The 27,001-nt window shown below is 39.0% G+C and overlaps 1 protein-coding gene across 1 annotated transcript in view; it reads left to right on the forward strand.

Annotated features, from left to right (window-relative positions):
* Window positions 1-27,001, forward strand: part of tmem132c (transmembrane protein 132C) — a 151,317-nt gene that overhangs the window by 113,754 nt on the left and 10,562 nt on the right. Inside the window, exons 5-6 of the mRNA XM_011479419.3 lie at window positions 13,736-13,879; window positions 22,427-22,635. Coding sequence (XP_011477721.1) covers window positions 13,736-13,879; window positions 22,427-22,635 — 353 coding nt within the window. The remainder of the gene's footprint in view (window positions 1-13,735; window positions 13,880-22,426; window positions 22,636-27,001) is intronic.

Here is a 27,001-nt window from a genome sequence, read left to right on the forward strand (position 1 = left end):
TTGCTTGATGTACCTTGTACTCTGAAAAATACTTTACTTTTCAATTTTTACGAAAGGATGGGTAAAAGAGACACATTATCCCATTGAAGCCTGAATTTATTTCCAACTATGAAAAAAACCCTCTTGTTTTTGCTTTCATCTAAATGCTAAATTAATTTTGGAGCTGAAATGGTTTGATGCATATTTACATCAATAGGCATGATGGGGTTTAGGCATTTTAATGTTTCAGAGTTGATAAAAGGCAGAAAAATTGGCATTAGGTTTTTATAGATTTACCCCAAGAGAGCAATGCATTAGTGCTAATAGCGCAGTGGCTAAAGATACTTTTAGAAGGGATAACTAGGGCTGCTGAAGCTCCGCATGAGATATATTGGATCCAATTAGGACTACAAATTTTGACAAATGCACTTTTATTCCAATGGATGATAAGATGTGTTAAGAATCCCTATGTTGTTAAGCGCTTTTTTTTTTACTGGAAACGGCTGACACTCATTTTCCCCGTGACTCCGCATTTATAAGTGTAGATGGAAGTGGGTGAACCACAGTAGCAAACAGGAAACGTCTTCCAAGGAAAGAAGCTTCTTTGAGTTTTAATGACAAAACTAGTGGCACTGAGAAGGACTGTAAACTCAAGTAAGTCTGTTGTAATTGAAATACCACCAGTGGGATGGCTTTGATACCTTTTGAAGATTGCTGATTAGTGACATCTAAAACTGTCATCATTAAAAAGGTAAGCCTTCTACTTTTAAAAGCTTTTCCACAAATGAGGTCAAGTGTTGTGGTTTTCTTAAAGGCCAGAAAAGGACAAATTTTTCTGTCCATCAGTTTTTCCGTCAAGACCATCCCAAAATTTTGTTTTATTTAATAGTGAAAGCTGGATTCACTGAGATGAAACATGCTAAGGCCAACCCTTTGTTGACAGCTTCTAGTCATGTTGTAAAAGTAATCATGAAGCTACATAATTTCTGTTTAAACAGCAAAAAGCAACAAAGTTGTTTGCTTTTGTAAGCTCCTTAAATATGTTGAACAGTAGGGTTTTTTTTCCTTCATTTTAAAGATGTGTTAGTCCTGCTAAGACCAGGCTATCAGATAACGCTGAGAACTACTTTGCTTTCTGACTTTTCTTGACGTCCCAAGGTTAGTGTTAGTTAAAAGTGCCACAAGTTGCCACATTAGTCAACACCGGATGATCAGCGGACACAGTTCCCTCCCTCCAAGAATTCTTTGGTGTTCAAATCCTCAATATAACACTTTATGTTTAGTATCAGGCAGTGGATTCAAACATAAAGTCTTCCTGATTGTACCCAGACATACACTCTTCCACAATGTCTTAAAGCTGGCAGCAAAAGACGTTGATTCATTAATAAGGTGCAGATTTTTTTTAGGTAGATATGTTACATTTTTTTCCTTAGAAAGTCTAAAAGTTTAAATAATTTAAAGTTTTAAAAAGAACAATAAAAAAATTGTTACTTGGTTAATCTAAATTGTCCCTAGGTGTGAATGTGAGAGTGCATGGGTGTGTGATTGTGGACATTCTACCCTGTGTCAGACTGGCGACCTGTCCAGGGTGCCCCCTGCCTTCGCCCGTAAGTGGCTGGGATAGGCTCTGGCAGCCCTGTGACCCAGAAAGGGATACAATGGATTAGAAAATGAATGAATGATTGTTGTTTTTTGTCATCTTTGTCTCTCCTTTTTATGCATTCATCTCGGTAGTCAAGGCAGAAACAAATAAAACCACTGCTTGCGGTTCAACTGAAGCCGCTTTGTTCTCTTCCCTGCTGTTTACATTTCCGGCTCTAAGTACTATAGCCCGCAGCCATTGCACATTAAAAGTTCAACAAGGTTGAACTTTGATCAATCAAAGACTCAGCTTTGGTATTGGCATATGAACGGCGTGCTCTTTAATTCACGAAATGGTCTGAAAATTGATAATAAAGGTGAAATTACAAATTGCAGTTTGTACTCGGCCAGAACTACTTATATGACACCGAGTCTTTCATGTATGAGAATACAGCTGTTAAAGAAAACACTTGAAGCAACATTCACCAGATCTGCCTCGTTTTAACTTTTCGCACAAAGCCTTTTCCAACTGTAGGAGGTGGACATGCGCTAGTAAATGAAAGAAAAAGAAAAAGAAGCCTTTCCCAGCTTGTTCAGTGTGAACACCATAGGCCAAATGCATTCAAAAATGCGTGTCACATGCCTTGGTTAAACGTAACTTCAGATGAGCAACAACTTTCAACAATGTCCTCTCAACAGGACTCATGAATTTCCAGTTGAATATCTGTTAAAAAAATGTGCAAAACCCTCAAATAGCCCTGTTTTTTTTTTTTTCATTAACCCCGATATATATCTGTTTCTTCCCTACAATGACGTTTTGGTTGCTTATTCCTATGTTTTAAATAAGTAGCTACAACCTTAGTAGTTTGTCATCTGCTTATAATATGCCCTGTAACCCCACTGCATCCATGTGTGACGTTTGATTGGAGAGTGAAGTTTAGGTAAACCAAGTTAATCAACAGATGTGCATCAAGAAAAAAAATCTTTCTTTTTTGCAAATTACGTGGAGTTGACTGGAGCTTAAGCTTTCAGTTCAGGCCAGATTTAGTTGTTGCAAGATTTGGCCCTAATGCCGCATTATATCAGTCTCTCAGTGTAACAGGAACAGCTGGCTGGTGGAGAAAAACTTTATAAACTGACTTTATATTACAAATTATATATCAATAAATATATTAATTAAACTAACTTGTACAAAAAAATGCAGTCTTTTTCCCTTTATAGATGGCACATTTGTAAGATAGGTAACTTTTGAAGTACCTTGTACTCAGGGTTTAGGTTACCTGGTGAACGTATAAGAAGAGCACATGTGATGTAAAGGCCCACAGGAATCAGCATCGCCTTAGAGACTGTGAGTTTACACGGACACGTGGCTGTGTCCCTGGTGCCTGACCTTGGCTTGCTTTCAGAGCCACGACTTGACTGTAGTTGAATTCACCCGGGAAACCCAACGAGCCACTGATCCAGATGTATTACAGGTACCATATTCATGAGACCTCCGGAGGATTTGTCCTGTAAGGTATTAAAATATAGGACTTTGACAACCCCTCCATGTTTTATTCAAAAGCTCTCTTTCAAAGCCCGAGGTGAATTCATGACCACTGGACTCATGAGAGAAGCATCAGTACCGTCCCCATTGTCAATTAGCCCCGAGTAAACTAAGCATCCATGAACAGGTCATCATGTAATTATTATCTGTGGTGGAGTACGTTGTGTAATCAGCACATCATTATTAACAATGTTTCCCCATAAATCATGTGGACTCATACATTATTTACAGTTTAGAGTAATTCTGATGATTTTCCTGAACTTTAAGGTTGATCCTTTTTCAGCACAAATGAATAGTCATTGATGTCATCAGCAGGTGAGGTTTGTACACTGCGGGACAACAAAATAAACCCTGTCCCAGCTAAATTGAGCTTTTGACACATTTGGTGCAGTAAAACGTTTTTTCTGGTGATCGTAGTCAATCTCAGACTTTTTAAAAGAACTATATGCGTTATTTCATTCAGTGCCACTGTCGTCAAGGTCTTGGGTTAAATGGAAATATTATACATTCAGATTTAGGTATGAAAGACTTTGCTCCTGAGGGACATCAGTGAAATGAGCAGCCACAAGGACTTTAGTGTAAGACACGACTTTCATAAAGGATTATTCTAACATCTTGGAAAATCCGTTTTATAAAGTTCAGGTTGATTTACAGTAAACATGCCTTCATTGACCACAGATAAGGGAAAATCCTTAGTTTTGTCATATTTTTCCATTTTCATGTGATAGATTTTTGGTATGTGGAGAAGGAATTCACACTTTCAATAATGTCTTACTTGTGGAGTGATTAAAAGTGGCATTAATGGTGGCATTAAGTGGCATTAACCCAGCATTAATTGAGGTTTGTCAGGGTTTTTTGCAGTCTGTGTGGGATCTTTCTTTACTTCTCATTTTAAACTGAACAGATCCTCTATCAAAGCACTCATGGAGGTAATCCTTTCTGTGCCATTCACGGACAAAAGTAATGAGCAGATCAGATCTCTGACCGCCGTGTGCCTCAGACAAAGGACTGCAGCTGAAAAGCTCTCAGAGGTATTTCTGAGGGCAGTGAGGGATGACCGCCAAGCAGAGATCTTTTTGGTGCAGCGCACACTGAAGCCATCTTTATCCAATCAGCCAGGAGGATAAGTAAAATTGGAAAATAAAGACAGGACAGTAACTGGTCCTTTTTTGGTTAGAACAGGAAATGATGAGAAAGCAGCAAGAGAGGGACCCTCATTAAAAGGCAGTGTCTTGGCTTCACAACTATCCCACCACTTCAATGCGCTGTCATGCAGTGATGTATCGCTCTGCATGGTGCTACCAAGGCCTTTATTCCCACTCTGCTCGGTGTTTCTCGCTTCTATACCCAATTAAACGCCCACTGGAATAAAGGGAAGGAAGTGCCACATTGAGAATTGCACAATGTGGTGAGAAGAACTGATGAAAGGACATGTCTCTTAAAATCTGCTTAATAGCTGTAGGACACTGTCTGAGTGGCATTTAATGTCTGCATATAATTCACTACGCATGTTCTCCTCCTTCAGTTTCCTCAAACTACACAGCAAATGATCATGCATGTTCACTAAAGAATAGTTGCTGTTTTTGCCATTAAAAGGCATTTTATGAACACAGCTATCTGATAGACAGTAAAAAAAAAACATGTAATTTCTCTATCAAGTTTTTTTTTTGGCCCCGATCCGATTCCGAGTCATTTCATTTTGAGAATCTGTCAATACTGAGTTCCAATCCGATACTTTTGCAACCCTTTTAAGAAATTAGGAAATTTAAAAAACACGTAGTTCTTTTAAAAAACTGTTGTACCGTGAATATATAATGAGTTTTCATGACTTGCTCATATTAACTGAAACATTTATTCTTTATTGTTTCTTAGGGAGTATGGATTTTTCCACTTTTTTGTGGAACTCTAATTTTGTAGACAGCCCCTTAGCAGCTAGCTCTCTGTCGGCAGGACAGAGAGAGCTATTCTCATTAAAAAGAAACAAAAACCCAATTTTATTTTCTGTTGAAATTCTTTTGTAAGTCATTGATTGATTTAAGACAAAATGTAACAGATTCTTCCTGTCATCTTAAAACCATATTGAAAGAGTTATTGAGTCTGGAAGTCCAAATCTGCGAATATCTCGCTAACTTTACCAAAGTGTTTTTGTGCCTCCTGCTTAAACAGGTGTCGTATTTTGCTACGCTTCTCGGGAATAAAAAGTCACAATGTGGTCATGATATGCATTCTTCTTGCAAAGTATTTATCTTAAATAAAAAGCTTTAAATATTAAAAAATAAAATAATAAAATAAATATCCGATCCCTGATCGGGATGCAACATCAGATTCCGATCGAGTCTGATCCCTAATTAAAAACCATGACTAAGGTGCTTTAACTCTACATTTTGCCACTGTTGGCTGAGTGTGTGTTGGATGAAGCAATAACTGTGAAACATTGAGCTAAATTATTTTGTATAGAAGCATAAACTCTGTAATGTTTTCCAGCTTTCCATCTTTTTGCAGCATAATGTAGTCCCTAAACCCCTCACCTCGACTCGGTGTTCGACCCGTTCATTCGAAGCCGCGGCGAGGAACAGAGGGTCAAGAATCTGTATGAGTTAGCCCACAGTTGAGGCAGAAGCTAGTCGCAACAGCAGGACGGCAAGCTTTTGCTACTTCTCATGCTGCCCATGTCACTCAGGCTGACACCATAAATCTCACTTATTTTCAGATCCAGCCGTGACACTGGGAGAAATTATTGCCCAGAACACATTACCAGCCACAGCAGCGTGCTGAATGCTAACAGAGAGATCCTTGATAAAGCAGACAGGCAGTTCTCCCACAGATTATTGAACAAAAAGACTCCTGCTTGAGACACTTGGGACTGCACGTTTCCTTCTAGATAAAGAACAAATGTCAACAAGTGAAAGTCAAATATCTTTGAATACAATAATGAGGGCAGGAGGATTTTCATGAATCTCATAGACATTTAAAAAGAGCGGAGAGGAGAGTAAAAAGCTGTAGGTCAGAGGTGAGCAGAACCACCGGGACTTCAGATTGTTTTATGAAATAAAACCAAGCTGAAACCCAGATTTTGTCAGTTTACAGTATTAATATTTTCAAAAGATTTTAATTTAAAAAAAGGTGAGTTCAAATCCTACTTTCATTGGCTGGGCTACCATCTCCATCACCATCTGTGTTTACATCTGCTGTGCTGCTACCATCAGAATCTGTTTTCTTTTTCATTTTTTTTAATCTAAACTATTCATCATGTTTCTAGAGGTTTTGAAGTTGCATCCTTTTACACCCCACTGAAGATGCCTTTTGATATTCAGAGGTTTATTAGGAGACCGTTGGGTCAGTGTGAGTCAGTTTGCCTTCATCAGCGCTGGTGGTAATAAGTGGCTGGTGAAAAAGAAGAAGCATCACAGATGTGGTCTGCAGGCAGAAACATGGGCTTATTAGTCTTTGCAGAAAAACAATCTTGACAATAAATCTTATACTATTGAAATGCCTATTTTTTTTTACCTTTCAAATTTTGTTAGATCTCCTCTGCCAATTTCAAATAAGGTTATGCAACTACTGCATAATGTTAAGTTTGGTGGATCAAAGTCAAAAGAAACAAAAATTGTTTCAGAAAATTGCCAAATTAACCCTTTAACACCAGAGATGTCGCAGGCAACACATAAAGAACACATGCTCTTTGACATACACTAACTCTTTAACCTTTTACGCAATCAACACGAATAAGCTGATTCTAATGTAGAGAAGAGCAGCTTTTCATTTCGGTTTTGCACCGATATGCAACACATAACTAACATAAAATCAGTGGTAAAATGCTAAATGGAGTATATGAGTATACCTATGTAGTGCTGTCTTAGAAGGCCCAAAGTGCTTTACAGTCACAGTCCCATTCACCCACACAGACACATTCACACACTAATGGCTGCTCCACTGGCTAAAGCTACGTTCAGACCGGGCATGTGAGGTGCTAAGTGGGCATTCTTGAACACACTTTTAGCATACGGTGTTAACACTGGACTGTTGGCACAAGCACATGTACCAACAGTTAGAAAAGGCTTGGTGAGAAAGGTTAAAAAAATCTCATGAATCTAGCTCTGGGCTTTTTCCTTAACAGCTCTATTGAAATAAATGAAAGACTTGGTGTCATATAATTCCAGCTGGGGACGAATTACATTTAATAATTTCTCCTTTATGATCACATTTTAAATGGTTGGTACTTCCGTATTTTGAAAAGGACGCTATCTACACGTCACTACCAAATGTGAGTCCCTGATCGGTCAAGGTTCAACTGGTTTAACTTTTGACATATGCTCAATGGCCCCATTCTTTAAGCCTGAAAAGTTGACTTTAAAACTTGCGTAGCGACTCTTGCACATGAGGGTTTTGAACGCGGAACCTTAAAGGTGCATGTATGTGCATATACACTGACCAAAAATATAAACGCAACACTTTTGTTATTGCTCCCATTTTTTATGGTATGAACTCAAAGATGTGAAACATTTTCCACATACACAAAATAACCAGTTCTCTGAAATATTGTTCACAAATCTGTCTAAATCTGTGATAGTGAGCACTCCTCCTTTGCCCAGACAATCCATCCCCACCTCACAGGTGTGCCATATCAAGATGCTAATTAGACATCATGATTATTGCACAGGTGTGCCTTAGACTGGCCACAAGAAAAGGCCACTCTGAAATCTTCAGTTTTGTTTTATTGAGGGGATCAGGAGACTCAGACAACCAGTCATTATCTGGTGTGACCACCATTTGCCTCATGAAGTGCGACACATCTCCTTTGCATAGAGTTGATCAGGTTGTCGATTGTGGCCTGTGGAATGTTGGTCCAGTCTTCTTCAATGGCTGTGCGAAGTTGCTGGATATTGGCAGGAATTGAAACACGCTGTCGTATACGCCGATCCAGAGCATCCCAAACATGCTCAATGGGTGACATGTCCTGTGAGTATGCTGGCCATGCAAGAACTGGGATGTTTTCAGTTTCCAAGAATTGTGTACAGATCCTTGCAACATGGGGCCGTGCATTATCATGCTGCAACATGAGGTGATGTTGTTGGATGTACGGCACAACAATGGGCCCCAGGATCTCGTCACGGTATCTCTGTGCAATGAAATGCACCTGTGTTCTTCGCCCATAACATACGCCTGCCCATACCATAACCCCACCACCACCATGGGCTACTCAATCCACAACATTGACATCAGAAAACCGCTCACCCACACGACGCCACACACGCTGTCTGCCATCTGCCCTGAACAGTGTAAACCGGGATTCATCCGTGAAGAGAACACCTCTCCAACGTGCCAGACGCCATCGCACTGGAGTGAGGTCGAGACCTCGATGAGGACGACGAGCATGCAGATGAGCTTCCCTGAGACGGTTTCTAACAGTTTGTGCAGAAATTCTGTGGTTATGCAAACCGATTGTTTCAGCAGCTGACCGAGTGGCTGGTCTCAGATGATCTTGTGGGTGGACATGCTGGATGTGGAGGTCTTGGGCTGGTGTGGTTACACGTGGTCTGCGGTTGTGAGGCCGGTTGGATGTGCTGTCAAATTCTCGGAAACGCCTTTGGAGACGGCTTATGGTGGAGAAATGGACATTCAATTCCCTAGCAATAGCTCTGGTAGACATTCCTGCTATCAGCATGCCAATTGCACGTTCCCCTTAAAAACTTGCGACATCTGTGACATTGTGCTGTGTGATGCAACTGAAGATTTCAGAGTGGCCTTTTCTTGTGGCCAGTCTAAGGCACACCTGTGCAATAATCATGCTGTCTAATAAGCATCTTGATATGGCACACATGTGAGATATGATTGTCTTGGCAAAGGAGAAGTGCTCACTATCACAGATTTAGACAGATTTGTGAACAATATTTCAGAGAACTAGTTATTTTGTGTATGTGAAAAATGTTTTTCATCTTTGAGTTCATACCATAAAAAATGGGAGCAATAAAAAAAGTGTTGTGTTCATATTTTTGGTCAGTGTACATGAACTTTTCATTGGAAGTGGTTGATTAAAGATGAGTTTTCAAGCCCAGTGTGAACATAGCATGACAAACACTGACGCCAATCTTTAACCACCAGGATTGATGTGGAGTTGAGTGCCCAGCCCTAGGACCAAAACATGGGCGGGTAAGACGGAATTAAACCTGCGATCTTCAATCAGAGCTATACAGCATAACATAACATAAAGTGTTGCATAATGGCACAAGGCTGCTTTTATCCACTACAGAATCTTTTAATTATGTAATTGGTTTAACACAATGGAAATCGAAAGAATGTCAACACTGGAGCTAAAGGATTAATGCGTGGCAGAACCATAGAGCCTCAACATCTGGTGACTACGTTTGTCACCAGTCTGGTCGTGCACTGTTTTGACCTACAAACAAAGTCTGTCTCTGACAATGTGAGGCCTTGTCCTTTGATTTTGTTTTCTTGGAGTCCCTATTTAGCAGTTTGCCTCTAACATCCCCCCGTGTGTGGAATCCAGTTTTTACCATTGATAAAACTGTTGGCCCTACTTCAAAAAACGCCACTTTGGTTTGAAGAACACGTGCTTAAATGTACCGAGCCTCATCCAGATCAGTCAAGTGTGACACATTCAGTCTTGGAGAAAACACCCCTGACTATGTGGTAGGGCTCGTTTTTAAAGGGTAGCAAAAGCCCAAAACAAGAATCTGCATCAAGAGCAAATGGATCTGCTTGGCATTCGCTCAAGCATATTTTCTTTACAAATGTGGCACCATTCATAGGGGAATAAAATTGGCTTTCCAAATGCAAAATGATGTTCTGCCACGAAACATGGTTACAGCATTGACAGAGTTGCTCACATTCTTTACCCATTACCTGTAGCATCTCAATAAAACATAATCAAATAATAAATAGCGACTCGTCGCATTTCGGGCAGACACTCTGCAGAATTACAGGTTTCTCCCCTAGGGCGGGTCAGTCAATTAACTCACCTGCTTAGCGTCCTATTTAAGTCAGGTGTACAATTGTTCATTCTCTCTTACCTTCAGCGCTCATTCTTTGCCCCTCCCTCCTCCCCGGCTTCCACCTGTGGGCTCCGTTATGGGGATTTTGTTACCCAAAAGTGTATGGAAAAAATAATTGTCTCAAGGAATTGAACGGAGCCTTATGCCAAAACAAAGTTGTGAATCAAATTGTGAATGCCAACCTAAAGATGTTGTGAAAACCTAAAGATGTTGTGAAATAAATATTCTTCTGCAAGAGTTGTCTGACTGAAATAATATAAAGTTACAAGAGGAAGGGCAGATATTTTTCCTCCCATTGGATGACGTATCTCCATCCACACTTTAGGCTTCTGATTTGCCCTATTGAGCTTCATTTTTTTGTTTAATTGCAACGTCAGTGTGAGGACCACTGATGCATCACTGTGGGATCCTGCTGAAGCAGATTACTTCCAGGTTCTGCTCTCCACTGTTCCTAACCTGCTGGGTCATCTCCAGCTTCTGTAATCTAACATTAGCCTCAGCTTTTCATCAGGTCCCAGCCATTTACCCCCTCATATATTATAGATGACCCTGTGGAAATATAGAGGAATCCCAGCAGACACAGAATTAATTTACAGCAATTCTCAGCTTTAAAGGAAATTGAATAAAGTCAGGGCCACAGCAGCAGGAGGGGGGGTTATATTGCCATATAACACTGTCACAGCCCATAAAATTTCAATGAAAAGCTATTTGAAGATTAAGTGTTTTTTGTGATTCATTGGCATCTCTTGGCTCACTTAATAATCATTTCACTCCAAAGCTGCATGGTCTTACAAATGACAAGGCTCCTTTCAATCAAACTTAATCCTCTTTTTCTCTCCTCTTGTTTGAATGGCTCCAATTTGTGAGCTCACAAACACAGGGAGCTCTTTGGAGTTGACAGAACAAAGTACAATTCATGCATGCTTCTTTGGTGACTCACAGGAAAATGGACTCCAAGTCAGATACTGTGGGTCGTCCCTGTCTTCACTCGTCACGATACAAACCAAAATGAATGTGGCATTTAGCTCAGCAAGCATCGTTCCTTGATTTCTTAAACAAAAATAAATAAATATATGAGAGAAGTTGAATGTATTCAGAGCTTGCAAAGCTTCGGTACAATAGGGATGAATCTCTGGGTTTATGCCTCATTGTAATGAGGGGAAATGAGAGCCAAGCTTACAGTGACAATGAGACCCTTCACTGCACTTGATTATTAACTTTTGTCATTTAAACTCAGCAGTAAATACAACACATGCACTTGTGCTGTGGTACATTCACGAAAAAGTGCATTTTGACTTCACACAGCTATTTACTGTGAGTAGCTCAGATTATCTATACGAGTCTGGGCTATTCACTCAAAGGTGAAGGAGTAGAAGAGAAAAGCAGTTATACTTCTGTGACTTCAGAGAGTAAAGCTCACAAAAGTCATATCTTAATTGGTCTCAATTATCACCTTGACAGATCTGGTGTGGGTGACAGTGTGCATGTGTAATGAAAGGTTAAGCTTTTTGTTCAGTTTAATGAAGCCACCTCTGTGAACGTCAAGAAGCGGAGCTGTCCAGAGTGCTGAGGTCATTTTCTGAGACGATCCCTCCTGCAGGACAGGTGCAAGTTGTTGCTTATAAGAAAGAGCTTGTTAAAGAGTAATTGGGTCCCATGTTCAGATGCGCCTAAATTATAATGCACATTTTGATGTCAGCCATGAAAGTGGTTTCAGCCTTTACCTGACTGATACCACTGCTTTGGAAACAAAATGGGAAGGTAACATTGAATGTTGCAGAAGGGTATTTTAACAGTCTTTAAAATGCTGAACTGGTTGACTTTTTCTATCTTAAAATCCACCTTGTTTTAGGAATTGTTGCACTCTATCTTGTATTTTCTTCTTTTAAATTAGACAGCTTATATCAGAAGAACTGACTGTGTGATACATCTTCTCGTTTCTGGAAATGTGTTTTTGTATCAAAATAGAAACATCAATTCCAAATGGTTTAAATATATTTTTTTGTTTTGAAAATAAAAATGCTTTGGAAATTCTCTGCAGTTGTCAACAAGTGTAAAAAACTTTAATTTCTTGTATTTAATGAAGACTTATAAATTTAGCTGTGCTAAAGTGTTGTTTTTTTTGTTTTTGTTTTTTTTGCATTAAAAATTGCCTCAACTATAAAGTACAAAGAAAAGGTTGCCCTCTCTGTAATACTTTTGGAAAATATATTTGTGTTACCTTGATTGGGACTCTAGAGACTGATTCCTGCCAGGGACAGGAAGGACAGGAATTTAGAGGGGCACTTTTTTGTCCTTTAAACAATAAGAAAATTCAGTAAGAATTTAAAATAAACTACTAATAGATAAATACTCAGCTACTGTAGGTGAAAGTGATACAACAGTCTTTTCTTTCATGTAAACACATTTTTGTCAACTTGAGTCAATTCACTTTTCAGTTCTCTGTGGGGCAACAGCTTCTCTGGCTGTCCCCAGCTGCCCCTAACTCTCTCTCTCCCTGAGTCTAAGCAGAACCTCAAAGACAGAAGTGGCAGCTCAGCGCCCAGAATACCAGAGGATTTTGGAGCCACATTTTTTTTCTTGATCTCTAACATAAATTTATTAATGTTAATACAAAAAAAGAAGCAAAATAACAAGGCATAAAGGGCAGGTGCTCAAGCACCCCTAGGGCCCTTTGAGAGCACGTGCTAGCATCCTGCTGTAGCTGTAAAGTAGTCCTTAAAAAATAATTGAAAAACTATTTTTGCAAACAATCTTTTTTTTTTAATCAAAATTGCTTATAACAGTTTAAAAAAATATATATATATATATATATATATATATATATATATATATATATATATATATATATATATATATATATATATATAAATTGTGTAACAGGCTTAATGGACCACCAATACACTGAAAAAGATACTGTAGCAAAAATTTGGTTGCTGTTTATGTTTTGATTGTGAAGAAATATAATGTATTTGAATTTTTGTTTTTACATTCTACGTGCCGAAGCTGCACATTTAATGATTAAAAGAGGGAGTAAGTGTTATTCTTTAGATGTAAAATGTACTAAATGGGAATGGTGACGTTGCTTTTTTTGAGTGTTTTTTAAGCTGTTCAGTGTGAAAAATGTATGTCTTCTTAACGGCTCTAAAGTTGCTGTCCTCCTAAGGAGATGAAGATTTTCACAAACAAATGAATCAAAACAAATTTTGTGTCTGTGCTTTTCCAATTTCAAAAATCTCTATATTTTTGAACTTTGATTTGCAGATCACTGTTGCATGAAGAGTCCTAAAGTGCATTAATGAGAATAACTCCCACTCAAGTTGAATCTTGATATTGAAAGAGAAAGTAGTTTGTGAAAGTGTGAACTCTGTCTCAGTTCCACTGTGCACTGTGGCCTAAGAATAAATATAAACGTAAAAACAAAAACTTTTAGTGTTGGTAACAAGTTGAGTAATGAGCTCCCTAGCAGCTGTTACCTGTCATCCCAGCAATTCTTTTGAATCCACATCATTTTCACTATCTAATTGAGCAGAGTCAAACTATCTGTTCAAGAAAACCAAAGATTTGTGTCCTTAGCTGGGGCTGTGTTGATTTTTATTCTCCTTTCGTCCTCCAGGACAATGAGATTTTGAACACGGCTGTCTTGACGGGAAAGACTGTTGCTGTCCCAGTTATGGTGGTGACCGTCGGAACAGACTCCTCTGTAACTGATGTCTCTGAATCGGTGACGTGTCGCTCAACAGACGAGGACGTGGTGAAGGTCAGTAAGATAAACCCCTGAAAGGAGGATGAGACTTTCCATCGCTGTTGTCCCAAAAAACGAGCTGTCAGCTGTTTCTGATTCAATTTTGGAGAACAGTTTTAGAAAAACTAACAGCTTGAACATTGTCCTTCAACAAGGTCATTTAAGTATTTAACTATAAGCATATGCTTTTGATCATATTAGTTAATTTTTTTCTATGTAAATGATTTCTATCTTTAAATTTAATTGGTATTATCAGTATAATGCTTTACCAGGCTGTTTTTTTTAATTGGAATATCTGCAGTGTATCGACACAAAGATGTGTTTTCTTTGAAAGCTGTTCGTCCAGAAAATCGCAAATGTAATACTTGCTTGGAAGTTGTGCATTAGTGACCCTCAAAAGGAATGGCGCATTAGTGTCTGCCACTGCACCATTCATGGTTGGGGTCACGTTTGGGTCAGACTTCCCTAAAGTTTGTTTTTGTCAAGTTATGAAATTATTGGTAGGATGAGGAAAAACTGTCAGACAAAAATGGTGAGACACTAATGCCATTTGAGGATTGTTAATGCACAATCACATAGTTTTCTTTCATTTTTCTATTTATGTTTTGAGTTAATTGTTCTGTCACATGTTATTTCTGTTAACTCCTGCCTCCTCACACACAAATGATGCAGGAATGTGAGAGCTGGATGTGCACAAATTCATCCATTTCTCAGAATCTCTTCCCTTATTTTAAACTCATCTCTAAATTTAAAGTGCAACAAATCTGATGACTTTAACATGGATTTATTTTACAACAGATGTTGCTTCTTCTCAATAATTGATGGTACTTGCTAATGCTTCTACAGTAAATGACTGTCTCAAAGTAATTTATTTTTAGCAACAAATGACCAAGTAAGTGCTTAAATACATTATTCAGGACATTTAACAATAAGCAAAAATTAGGGAAAATATTTTTCTTTTACTTCAAGAAATAATCATTTTAGTCACGTTGTTCCATTTTGAAGCCTTTAAAAGTTAGAAATTAGATAAGAGACAATGCTAAAAACTGTCTTATGGAGGAAAGACTTAAAAGAATGGTAGTAATATTTATAAAGGGGATTGAAAATCATGTCCATCAGGCTCCTGCTGTTTCTGTATACAATCAGATTTGGCTGACATGACTCAGTAATGTGCATCAAGCTTTGGTTACGGAAAAATAAAACTTTTTTTTATTATAATTAGACAAAAATTAATCTGGAAAATTCAAACTTCATAGTAATTCCATCAAAGCTTCTGTGTGTCTTTGTAAAGCTTCGAGAAATCTGCATGATCGCGGTGAATAAGTTAAGATCTTCTATCATCAAGAAATTCCTAAAAATGTTTCGGTTAAAAAAAGGTTTGTGAAACATCATAAGACGGAGTTTGCAAGTGAATAAAAGGTGGCTTTGATATGCAGTGGCAGAAGTCTTTTTTTCTCCTTCCAGGCTCTTGGCACAAAACAATAAGAAGTTAGTACGTTTATATCTGGTATCAGCTGCTTTGCATTCTGCATTCTGCCATGGTATTCTACACACTAAAACGAAAATGACAAAAAACTGTTTTTCTTTTTTTTTAAGGGCCTATATCATGCTATTCTTAAGCCTTTCAGAGGCTATATCCAAGCTATATCCATATACATGATAATATATTGCCTTTGGAAGACTAAAAAACAATTTTCTTTAAGAAAAATGTTATTTTCACGCTATCATTTTCCTACCCAGAAGGGTGCTGCCCATTCCATGACGTCAACTTAAGCTGGCCTTGGCAGCGTGTCTGTGTTTCACAAAACAACAAACATCCAAACTTTTGCAAAGATGGATGTCTATATTGTGCATATAAAAATAAAGCGTTTAGCCGATCACAGCTAGCTCAGCGTAGAAAGTATGTGTGTTTGTGTTAGCCTGGGGCCGGTGCTGACAGTGCAGACTCTTCCCGGAAGGGGCTGTTCCCCACTTTGTGATGTCACAATGTGAGAACCTGCTGGTGTTCATGGGTTGGGAGGGGCTGGAGCTCGGAGCGCAGGTTTTTAGAGGAATGCCCACAAATGCGTAAATAGATCAAAATACCACTTTTGGGTGTTTTTTTGTGAAGGATTAAGATTGTTACACACCTAAAAGTTAAAAAAGTTGATTATGTGTAATATAGGCCCTTTAAAATGCAGTTGCTGATTGTGATGTATCTTAAAAGAATACAATTGTCCTATTTTGAGGATTATGTAGTGGATTATAAAACACACCATTAATTAATGGTCTGTTTTTTAAAATGTCATAAGGCTCACCAAACTATAAGTCGCATTATGTGAGATGACAGAGTTAGAGATAAGTCGGTCTCAGTAATTTCAGGAAATAGTTTATAACATGCTGCGTTAGCCATGTTAGCATATCCATAACACCTGTAACTGTCAACCTTGTTTGCAACACCCAGAAAACAGATTGATACTGCTAAATACAAATGTTACTGTGACCATGCTAACACCCAACCTTGTTAGTAACAAGGGAAAGAAAACACAGCTGCACGTTAGCTGCATTAGCATATCTACAAAACACCCAAACTTTGAAAAAAAGGTCAGGTTCCATATTTGAATACAAAAGTTGACGTAAACTTAAGATGAGCAAAACCACTGATATGTGGCCAACTGTCTGAGTCCAATGGTGGTTCAGGTCACCCGACATGCTCAGTGCCATACAGCTACAATTGCCTTTTTCCATATAGTGTCTGCAATTATGTGAACTTGACTAATATATGTAATTTAAGCTGGAGGAGCATGTGATAAATAAACACAGAATGACATTTAAGCTGTATAATAAATCAGTGTGTGCATTAAATGCTGCTTCCACTTGTTTGTGCCTTTATAATTGCAGGAAATGAGAAAGAAATTCCTCAGGTCACACTTTTCTTTCAGCCTCTGTCGAGATATGCCTCATTTACAGTCTGACATGTGTAGGCGGGGAAAAGGTCTTTCAGTCACATATATTCATGTTTCCATTGATGTACATTTTGACTGTAGATTTTAAGGCCATTTAATGTAGGTTAGCATATCATGTAAGGTACTGCTAGATATGTGTGGCTTTGTCAGAAAACTGCACACATTTTTATTTTTTTATTTATTTATTTAGTTCATCGTGCCTACACATGTTTTAGCTTGATGCAGCAAGAGAAAATTTTACTAAAAACGTTTTCAGTGCATCCAATGAGAATGTCAACCTTTAGTCAGAGCTGTCCTTACAAGTGGTTACGGGCTGTATGTGGGTGAAAAATGAGCACAAATCTATATGGGACATGAAGGTGGCCCACACGGAATATTAAGGTCGTAAACGCTCAGAGAGCCCGTTCATGCACTCTTTTTTTAACAATTAAACAACACCAAAGGGTAAATAAGAGCACTGTATGTGAGATGCAGGTGTGTCATGAGAATTTTCCACTTTTTTTTTACCTCCCCAAATTCTGCACACTGCCCGTCTGTCTTGTTCAGGTGATAGCTCTCCTTGCATGCAGTCTGCTTGTTAGAAATGAGGAAATTAGACAATCAGAGTGTAGTTTATGTGAGTTTCTTCTGGGTGCCTTATCTCCTGCAAACCCTGTGCTTGCAACATTTGTATGCGGACAATAAGTGCACGCACCTCACTACAGTAATGACTAGATGGTGCATAAAGGGTGGTGTGCGCTAACATCACTCATACGTCATAAGCATGCAACTTACATTATGTTTACTTCACGATACACTTACCACAACTACGACAATGGTATGTTTCTTTTTAATGACCTCTCTTAAGTGGGGCACATTAACCATAAGACACTGTGATCCTCCACCGGCCCGGACAACCCATCTGCCGCACCTGTGCAGTTCAACTCCTAGACGGGTGCATTTGACTAAGATTAAAACTCTGTAGTTGTGTTCTTCTAAAGTATATTTCTTGCAAACATAACAGTCCCCTGATCACTAAACTGATACACATTTAGATCACTGTTGGAAATGAATATGTTTAATTTTGATTAACTAATATCCCCATATTATCCATTAAAGCAGGTCTTTAAGGATATTGTGTGAACAGACCTCTTGCTTCCTGGCATTAAATTGAGTAGTACCTTAGAGTATGCAGAGTAGTCCGGTTACTTAATTGCTTCTGTCAAGCCAGCTCTGTTTACAGGCCAGAGATGAACCTACCCCACCTCCATGCTCCCCTCTCCCATCGCTCATATCTGCCATAGATTGTATCTGTCTGGCGAGTTGTTAATTTCCTGGGCTACATCCAGAGACAGCCTTAATGTTCTCTGTAAGTATTCTCCCGTTAGCTGCCTGATGTGTTTGATTAATGGATCCTCCTGGACGTTTATGATAGTTTGCGAAGCCGAATGACAGAGACTGTGTAATTCATGGAGACAATCCCACCCTCCGTCTGGAACAACACATGCCAAGCAGGCAGGGTGTTTGGGGGGTTGAACTGGCTGTTACTCCAGCAGTGGACTCCTTTTGTTTTTTAAATATTGATTTGAGGCTACGTGTTGGGCAATGACACAGCGCAGCAGGAAGGTGTATGCAGCTCAGTGGGAGGTGTTGGCTGGCTGGATGTCAGCTGCCACACTTTGAGGTATTTGTTTGCGCTAAAATGAATGGGGATTAGATGTAAATGCCAGGAGGCTGTTAATTTAGCCTGTCCGTGCAGTTACTTTACTTAGATTTATGATAAATCCCATTCTCATTTGCAAATTCCTTAATCACTAAAAACAAGGGTAAACATCATACAACCTTTAATAAAGAAAGTAAGGCTGATGGGATGAACAGTGTTGTGTCATTGATCATTTACACTGCATCCAGTGGAACTCGTCTGGTGCTGGAGTCCGAGGCTGTGTGCGGATCGCTTTAAGAGGCCTAAACTCTGAAATGTCAGAGATGAACGGGCTGTCAAAGACACTTCAGTCCCAGCAGAGTGCTGCGGGAAAGGAACAGCTCAAGAATGAGGGCTGATAAGTAGCAGGGGACTCCTCTGATATCTATATCGGTTCTCACATTGAACATCATACGAAGTCCTGCTCCTTCGTGACTGACTGTAGGGAGAGACGCCGCCCTTATGGGAATGCTTAAATTCTTAATTAATCATCTCTGTCATTCTCTGCTTCAGTGCAGTGTTATGTCACACAAGGGCACTAACAAGACACAGCGTCTGAGCTGTAGACAGGAACGAAACGCAACAAAATCATGACATTTTTTGATTGTTTCCTTTTGATTCATGTTAAAAATATGAAGTTTTTTGTTCCAGGACTTCATTTTTCATTTATGAGGAACCACGTTTGTTTTTTTCAGCGTATTAAACAGTTGACATTTTAAGAGAGGGAAGCTTTTTTATTCACATCTTTGTAATTTGGACATTTTTGACACTGAAACGACAGATTCAAAGCAAGATTGGATGTTCGGATCACCGTTTTTTAACTGACGTGAAAGCATTCATCTTGTTGGGATCATTTCAGTTCATGTTTTTTTGTCTAAACTGCCTGCAGACCTGCAACTTTGTGGGAACACGTTATTCATCTGCTGCATCCTTGTCTGCTAAGCCTGCGATTCACTGTTCATGTAACCCTCTGACTTGGGTATTTGAAATAATTTCAGCTCCAAAAGATTATTCCTCTTTGCAGACAGCCATGTCGTTTATAACATTTCTTTGAGCTTCAACAACTAGGCTGAGTTCCTGAACATTCCACTTTCTAGATTTTAATTTTGAGTACAGTCCAAATTTAGCAAAAATGCTGAGTTGGTCAAATGCTTAATCCTATAACCAGACCAATTATATGCAGTGATGATCAGGACTATGTCGTTTGGAAAATAGATCACTCAGCAAAATTAGGCCTCAGATATCAGACACTGGAACAAAGTAAAAAGGGAAAAACAGCCCCTCCACCAAGACTCGGTGTGAACCAACATAACCTACGAATGCAGAAATCTGTTTTTTATTTTACAAAAATTAGAAAACTGTATGAAAAATGTGTTAGTCAAATTATTTGTTTTTAGAATTTTTTTGTAACAGCATTTTTTGAGACAAAGTGGCGCTTTGCTTTCTGTTTCCCATCAGCATCCCTTTGCTTTGTGTTAACATTGGATATTTGAAGTTCAAACCATCCAAAAACCTTTTACATAAACATTAAAGCTAGTTTAGGTGCAGATAGGAGAAAAAAATACTGCAAATCTCCAAAGATCAACTTCTTATTTCCATTTAAAAAGCACATTTGCTTTCTACTGCACTGGAGTCAATCTTCTGCTGGCTTCATGCTGGAGATGCAGCAGGCTCTCTCATAGCATACAGTAAAAATCTGTCACACACCAAGTTTTCTTCCCGGTCACAGAGGATATCCTGCCATGGCTCCATGATGAATGGCTGTTTCTAGTTTTATCTCAGTGCTAAGAAATAACTTGGAAGACGGGATACAGATATATCCCCCAGACTATATAATTCCATGTGGTTCTAGCTGCAGAAGTCTGCAATATGGTGGGATCAATAAGACTGACAACATTTCTAGAAATTTATCACATTTCTGGTAAATGTGTTATCATCTGCCTCTCGATGTTTTTGTGGGGTTGATATGCCTTTTTTTGTTTGCTTTATTTTAAAAAAGGATTTTGTAAGAAAACGGTGAGAGTTAATTATGAGCAAAAGGCAAAAACACATGAGGATATAGCATGCACATCCATCTACATATTGTGCAGACAAGACTCGTGTTGCTTTAAATGGGAAACATTGTAAAGGCTAAAGTAAACTCTGTTATTTTAAACAATGTAACAAAGAACTCACACAGTGGATGCCTTTCCTCTGGGTAATTTCATTAGCTTCACAAGATTCATTTACATAAAGCTGAGCCTCCCGTTATAACGCAACAACTTTTTGACACAGTGCACATGCTCCAATGAGACACATTCCCAAGATGCTTTGGGCAATTATTTTCCAAACAAATGAATTTTATCCCTCTAAAGCATCACCGAAATAGTGGATGCACATGAAGTAAACCAATTTCAAGTTTTTTGCATTTATAGTCGGTTCCTTTATTATTGTTTGACTTCAAGTTCAAGAAACCCTTGCTACAGTTGATAAGGCTTTTTCAAGAAATCTTGCTAAACTCTTATGGACACATTGGTGTGCAGGATCATCCCAGAGCTTCAAGTACTACAAATAGGTTATAGATCACAAGGCACTCAGTGTCTTATCTCAATAAGATGCAACTTTTAGCGATAAATTCGAAACAGGATTTGTTACAGAATTTTCAAAACTTACAGAAAAAGTTGAAAGAATCACTCGTTCTTTTTAATAAGCTGCAGAGTTCGTTCTGTTGGAGATTTTGTAAGAAGCAAACTTAGTGTGAGGTTTTTTGACCACTGAAACTTAATATTAAAAACAAGTAAGTAACATTTGACCTTTTATGTAAGAAATGAAGCATCCAAGCTGCAGCTGTTTAGCTGTAAAGACTAATGTAAAATGACAGCATTGCATTATATGAGCATGAAAACATAGATTAAAGCCAAAACACAAGCAAACAAACAAAAAGACACCCACTTAAAAAAAGATAGTCATATCCCCCTTGTGCTTGTTTTTAGCAAGAATGGAAAATAACGGATTTTGATTAAATAATTTAATTCTGCAGTATAACCTTGTATTTTAAGATAATAATCCACTTTTTGTTTTCTTTTTTGGGGGAGGTAAGTTTATGGAGCAGTGGTTAACACTCTTGCTTTACAGCAGGAAGACCCTAGTTCAAATCTTAGTTCTTCCTGTGTGGAGTTTGCATGAACTCCCTGTGCAAGTGTGGGTTTTCTCTGGGCACCTTGGCTTCCTCCCACAGTCCAAAAAAGCAGTACCGCCAATGTAGTTTGGTGTCACCACACTGCCCCCTAGGTGGGTGTGTGAGTGTGTGGCACTGTGACAGGCTGGCATCCTCTCCAGCGTGTACCCTGACTTCACCAAACAGTATCCAGGACAAGCTTTGGCAGCCCTGTGACCCCAAAAGGGATAGAGTGGGTTAAGAAAATGTTCATTGATGTCCCCAAACAACTCTACCTGAGCAATGAGTTCACAGACTGTGGGCTCACTGAGGGTAACATAAGGTGGGGCAAATACTGCTGAACATCTGTCTCATTTACATAAAAAGGATCAAAATAAAAAATAATAGAAAAGAAAGCCCACAAAAAAATACATAAAAATGTGTACAAAAGTTATAATTTATTTTATTTTAACTTGAATTTAACATAAGATCGATGAGCCTTGATAAACAGCATAATATACTTGTTTTAGGTGAGAACAAAATGGAATGCCTTCGCTCACAGGTGGTCGGGATAGGCTCCGGCATCCCCGTGACCCCGAAAGGGACAGAACGGAATAGAAAATAAATGAAAAAAACTGAATGTATGCTTTCTCCCTGCATGCAATTACATTTAGTAGTGTTTGTGAGAAGAAACCTATCCATGCTCTTTTTGCCTCAATAGTGTGTAGTTTTCTAGTGCAGCTGTCAGAAGAGCTCCACTCTGACTGCCTCTCTTAATCCTCGCCTCTCCTCCCACGCAGGTGTCTGACAGGTGCGACTACATTTTTGTAAATGGCAAGGAGATGAAGGGCAAGGTGAAGATGATGGTGAATTTCACTTACGGATACCTAAGTGCTCAGCTGGAGCTCAGCGTGTGGATCCCTCGACTCCCCCTACAGATCGAGGTGTCAGACGCGGAGCTGAGCCAGATCAAAGGGTGGAGGGTTCCCATCATTTCCACCGACCAGCGGTAAGTTACCAGGCTTTTCTGATGACCGTTGCCTTCCATGATCTTTTTTGTAAAAATGTATTTGTAGTGAAAATATTCTTTACGTTTTTATCTCAAAAAATCATAAATTTCTAATTTTAGAATCTTTTTTATTATATTTATTTTTCAGATTATTTAGTTTATATTAAAACATACATCTCATCAGTGTTTTTATGACTGACCTTGTAGGTTTGATTTAAAAAAAAAATGTTTCTCCAAATTCTTTTATCATAATTTTTCTGTTTTTTAAGGATCTTACAAAAGCTCAAAGTAAATAGTCCTTAGATGGTGTCTGTCTGAATGAACTTTTGGCAAATGGGATATTTTGTGATGAAAGGGTCACTGGACACCACTATGGAGGAATGTGGTCTCACCAAACCTTTCTGAGCTGGTAACAAAATGGCTGATCCACATGGCGCAGCTTGTCATTATCACACACTCATGGTGGCCTGCTATTGTGTCTCTTAGCTGTCAGTAGGACGGCGCATTATTAGAGCTGTCTCTAGGTCAGACCTCTCCCCTGAGGCCTCATCACTAGCAGCACCTCTGCCAACGCTGCTGTGCCACTGCAGCCACTGAAATCCATCCACTGATGGAGCAGCTATCAGCCTACCTGCAGTAATTACATCTGGAAAAGCACTGAAGCTGGACTTGGAGTTGTCCCAAGCAACTGTGTGTCGACTCTAATTACCCGAGTTTTCCTTTTATTTTGACTGACAGAAGTACAGCGTTCAATTGATGTCATAGCTTGTCGAGAATGTTGCTTTTCAGGTTGTATGCTGGGATGCATGCATTTATCAGTGGGGACAGCTGAGCTGGGCTGTCAGAGCAGCCGCCAGCACCTCTGCTGATTGCTTCAGAAAGCTTTGCTTCTCCCTTGTCTTCCACCGCTCTTTGTTTATCAGGGGATAACAGGCCTGACCTTGCAAAGTAGCATTATGCCTGTTGGTAGGACTGGGCATTGGTCCACTGTGCATAAGCCCACAAGGAACTAAGCCAATGAGTGACAACAGCAAGTAGCTTAGCCTCCCTCCATCAGCCAGACTGGCAGACTGTGGCTGTACAGGACAGAGGAGGAGAAATGAAAAATAAAGAACCATCAGGGCTGTCAGTAAGATCATGGCAAAGGTACTCCTCATCGTTTTTGACTGACACTGTCTGTACAGCTCACCTCTTCCCTTCCTAAATTCTGTCAAAACAAGAACAAGATAAGCATGCAGACAGAAAACACAAGTGTTAGCAGAGCATTTGGGCATGGACTGGTCCTTCAACCCTACAAATCTATTCTGGGGATCTCCTCCCCTATCAGTCCTTCAAAACTTGCTCTGCTCAACTGTTATTTCATATGTTTTTCACTTCTCAAACTTCTTTTAAAGGAAGAATAAAAAGTTTTGTGAAAACTTCTTTGCCAATCAGAACAGGGTCTGCTGTTTTTAATGTAGTAGAAGAAATTAATAAAATAGAAAAATAAAAATGCAACATGACTTCAAAAAGACGCAAGAAATAGGACAACACAATGTTTTTGGTTTAACTCTTTTTAAGAGTGTATGAAAATGAACACAATATTGTGAATCAGACTGTTTGGTCAATACTCAGGTATCTGCTAAATGAGCTTTGCATCCAAAACATGATACACCCTCTCGGCATATGCACGTTGTAAGCGTAGCATATGCCATGCTCTCAATAACGCATTAAATGCAGTTTCATGAAAGCACATTTAGCTCAAGGTGTTCACACTGGACAAGTAGGGAGGGGCTTCTTATCTTAATCTACTGTTCACTAGCGCATACCCCCCACCTAAGGTTGGAAGAGACTTGGTGCGAAATGTCAAAGCAGTGCAAATCTCACAAATCTTTCTTCAGGCTTCTTCTTTCACAGCTCTAGTCCAATTTATGAAAGGCTCGTCATATAATTATGTCTGGGCACAAACCAGAATTATTCATTTCTCCTCCATGGTCATTGTTCAAAAGGTTGGCACTTCCGTGAATTAAAAGGGATGCCATCCATACGTCATTACAAAATCCGATTCCCTGATTGTTCAAAGTTTGTGCGTTTAGTGGCTGCCCGTTTTGTTTGTAGAGCAGTTGTAAAAAAACGTGTGCAGCTGCGAAAGAACGTGAGTTACTCTGACTCCATGCAAGATCTTAACTTATGGGGTCTCAATGATCCTATGAAGGATGAGGAATCAGCCCAGAACTACACGGGAAGAGCTGATGTCATGGTTTGATGAGACCAAAATAGAACTTTTTGGTTCTAATTCCACTTGCCGTGTTTAAATGATGAGTACCATCCCAAGAAAACCATCCCTACTGTAAAACAAGAGGTGGTAGCATCATGCTTTGGGGGTGTTTTTCAGCATAAGGGACAAGACGACTACACTGTATTAAGGAGAGGATGCCCATGTATTGCGAAATTTTGGGGAACAACTTTCTTCCGTCAGTCAGATGGGTCATGACTGGGTCTTTCAACATGACAATAACCCGAAGCAGACCCCCAGGAAAACCAAGGAGCGTCTCCGGAAGAAGCATATTAAGGTACTGGAGTGACCTAGCCAGTCTACAGACCTCAAACCAATAGAAAATATTTGGAGGGAGCTCAAACTTTGTGTTTCTAAGCCACAGCCATGAAACCTGACTGACCTAGAGAAGATCTGTGTGGAGTGGTCCAAAATCCCTCCTCCAGTGTGTGCAAACCTGGTGAAAAAAAAACAGGAAAGGTCTAACCCGTGGAATTGCAAACAAAGGTTACTGGACCAAATATTGCCATTGATCTCAGGTGTTCAAATACTTATTTGCAGCATACAAATAAGTTATTTTTAAAAAATAACGCAATGAGGTTTTAGATTATATCTCTAACTGCGGATGTGCACCTAAGATGAAAATGTCAGACCCCTCCATGATTTCTGAGAACTTGCAAAATTCCAGGGTGTTCAAATACTTATTTGCCTCACTGTAGGTAGACACAATGTTTTTTAAGTGCTAGCATTATTAAAAAATGTATCACTCCTACTGTAAAGTGCAAAAACATGTTTTAAACAAGGGCCTTAAAAAACTGTTTTCAAAGTGCCTAAATCTCAAAATAGTTGTATGAAATTTAGTTAAAGCTAACCAAAGAAGCTGTGATCTCATCAGTACTTTTGAGAGTCGTAGGAATAAATATTTACTTACGAAAAGTTACTAGTTTGCTATACAGGCCTGCAAAGAGACCCCCCCACAAACACACACACACACACAAACAAACATAGGTGTATAATGGTCATACAAAGCAGTTTGTGAGAGCGCAAGACCAAATTTAAAAGAGCAACCCCATATTACAGTTGTATAAAAGAAAAAAATGCATTATTAGATAAATTAACTTCAATAAAAGAATAAATAAAGTAATAACATCTGGCTTTAAGCTAAATATCTAGTTTATAGATTTCTCAGTACACTGTTGGAGATTGCATTAGCAATAGAGTGACGCAAACTCAATAATTCCATAAAACCTCATATGTAGGTTTTCTGTTTTATTTACCAAATTGAAATCAAAAAGATTTTTTCATTAATTTATTTTTGTGGGTTAGTGGCTGTCACTCAATTGCATGTGAAATCAGTCCTGCCAGCAAAGCTTTTAAGCCCTTAACTTCAAATCTCTCTGTACTCTCTAGAGCTCGCAGCTAACATCTTTATTCCTGTGGCTTAGCAGCCAGTCTGATTTCTGTGCGGATTAAGACAGAAAGAGACAAGTAGAGCGGATAAAGGGAAGAAAAACAGTTTAAGAGATTAATTTTCTTTTCTTCTCCCCTTTATTACAATCGCAACCTTTACTTGTGTGCATGTACGCAAGAAGGGAAAAGACACAGAAGGAGCAAACGAGAACGATTTCACTACAAAGGTGGATGCAAGACTAATGTGCAGCAAACGTGCATGATTAATAGCAGTGTTGACAAAGGCTTTTTCTGTTTGCAAGTAACCCAACTGCGCCCCAGTGGAAGAATGAAGAGCTGTTACAGCATTTATTTTCCCAGATCAACAATTCAAGTGCTGTCTTCTCAACATCTTCGGATGAATTATCTGTTGTTTTTATAAGAGTGTTTGTCGAAGCAAAAGATAGAGAAGCAGTTATGGACAGATTCTATTCATACTGAAACCATTGAAACCTAGTTTGTCAAACTCAAGGCAATTTTCCCTGTGAGAGAGTTGTGCCTCTGTTGGCTGATTTGTTGCTAAAAGTGATAAAATTAGATTTGCTGGCAACATGGCAATCAGAGAGGCTATTAAGTAAAGCAGCATGGAGGTGTAAGCACATTTACAATTCCGATCTGGTGCTTCAAAATGGTTAGGGAGAGACATTGAGAAAGACAAATGAT

This window comes from Oryzias latipes, chromosome 9, assembly GCF_002234675.1.
Source record: "Oryzias latipes chromosome 9, ASM223467v1".
Classification (NCBI taxonomy): Eukaryota; Metazoa; Chordata; class Actinopteri; order Beloniformes; family Adrianichthyidae; genus Oryzias; species Oryzias latipes.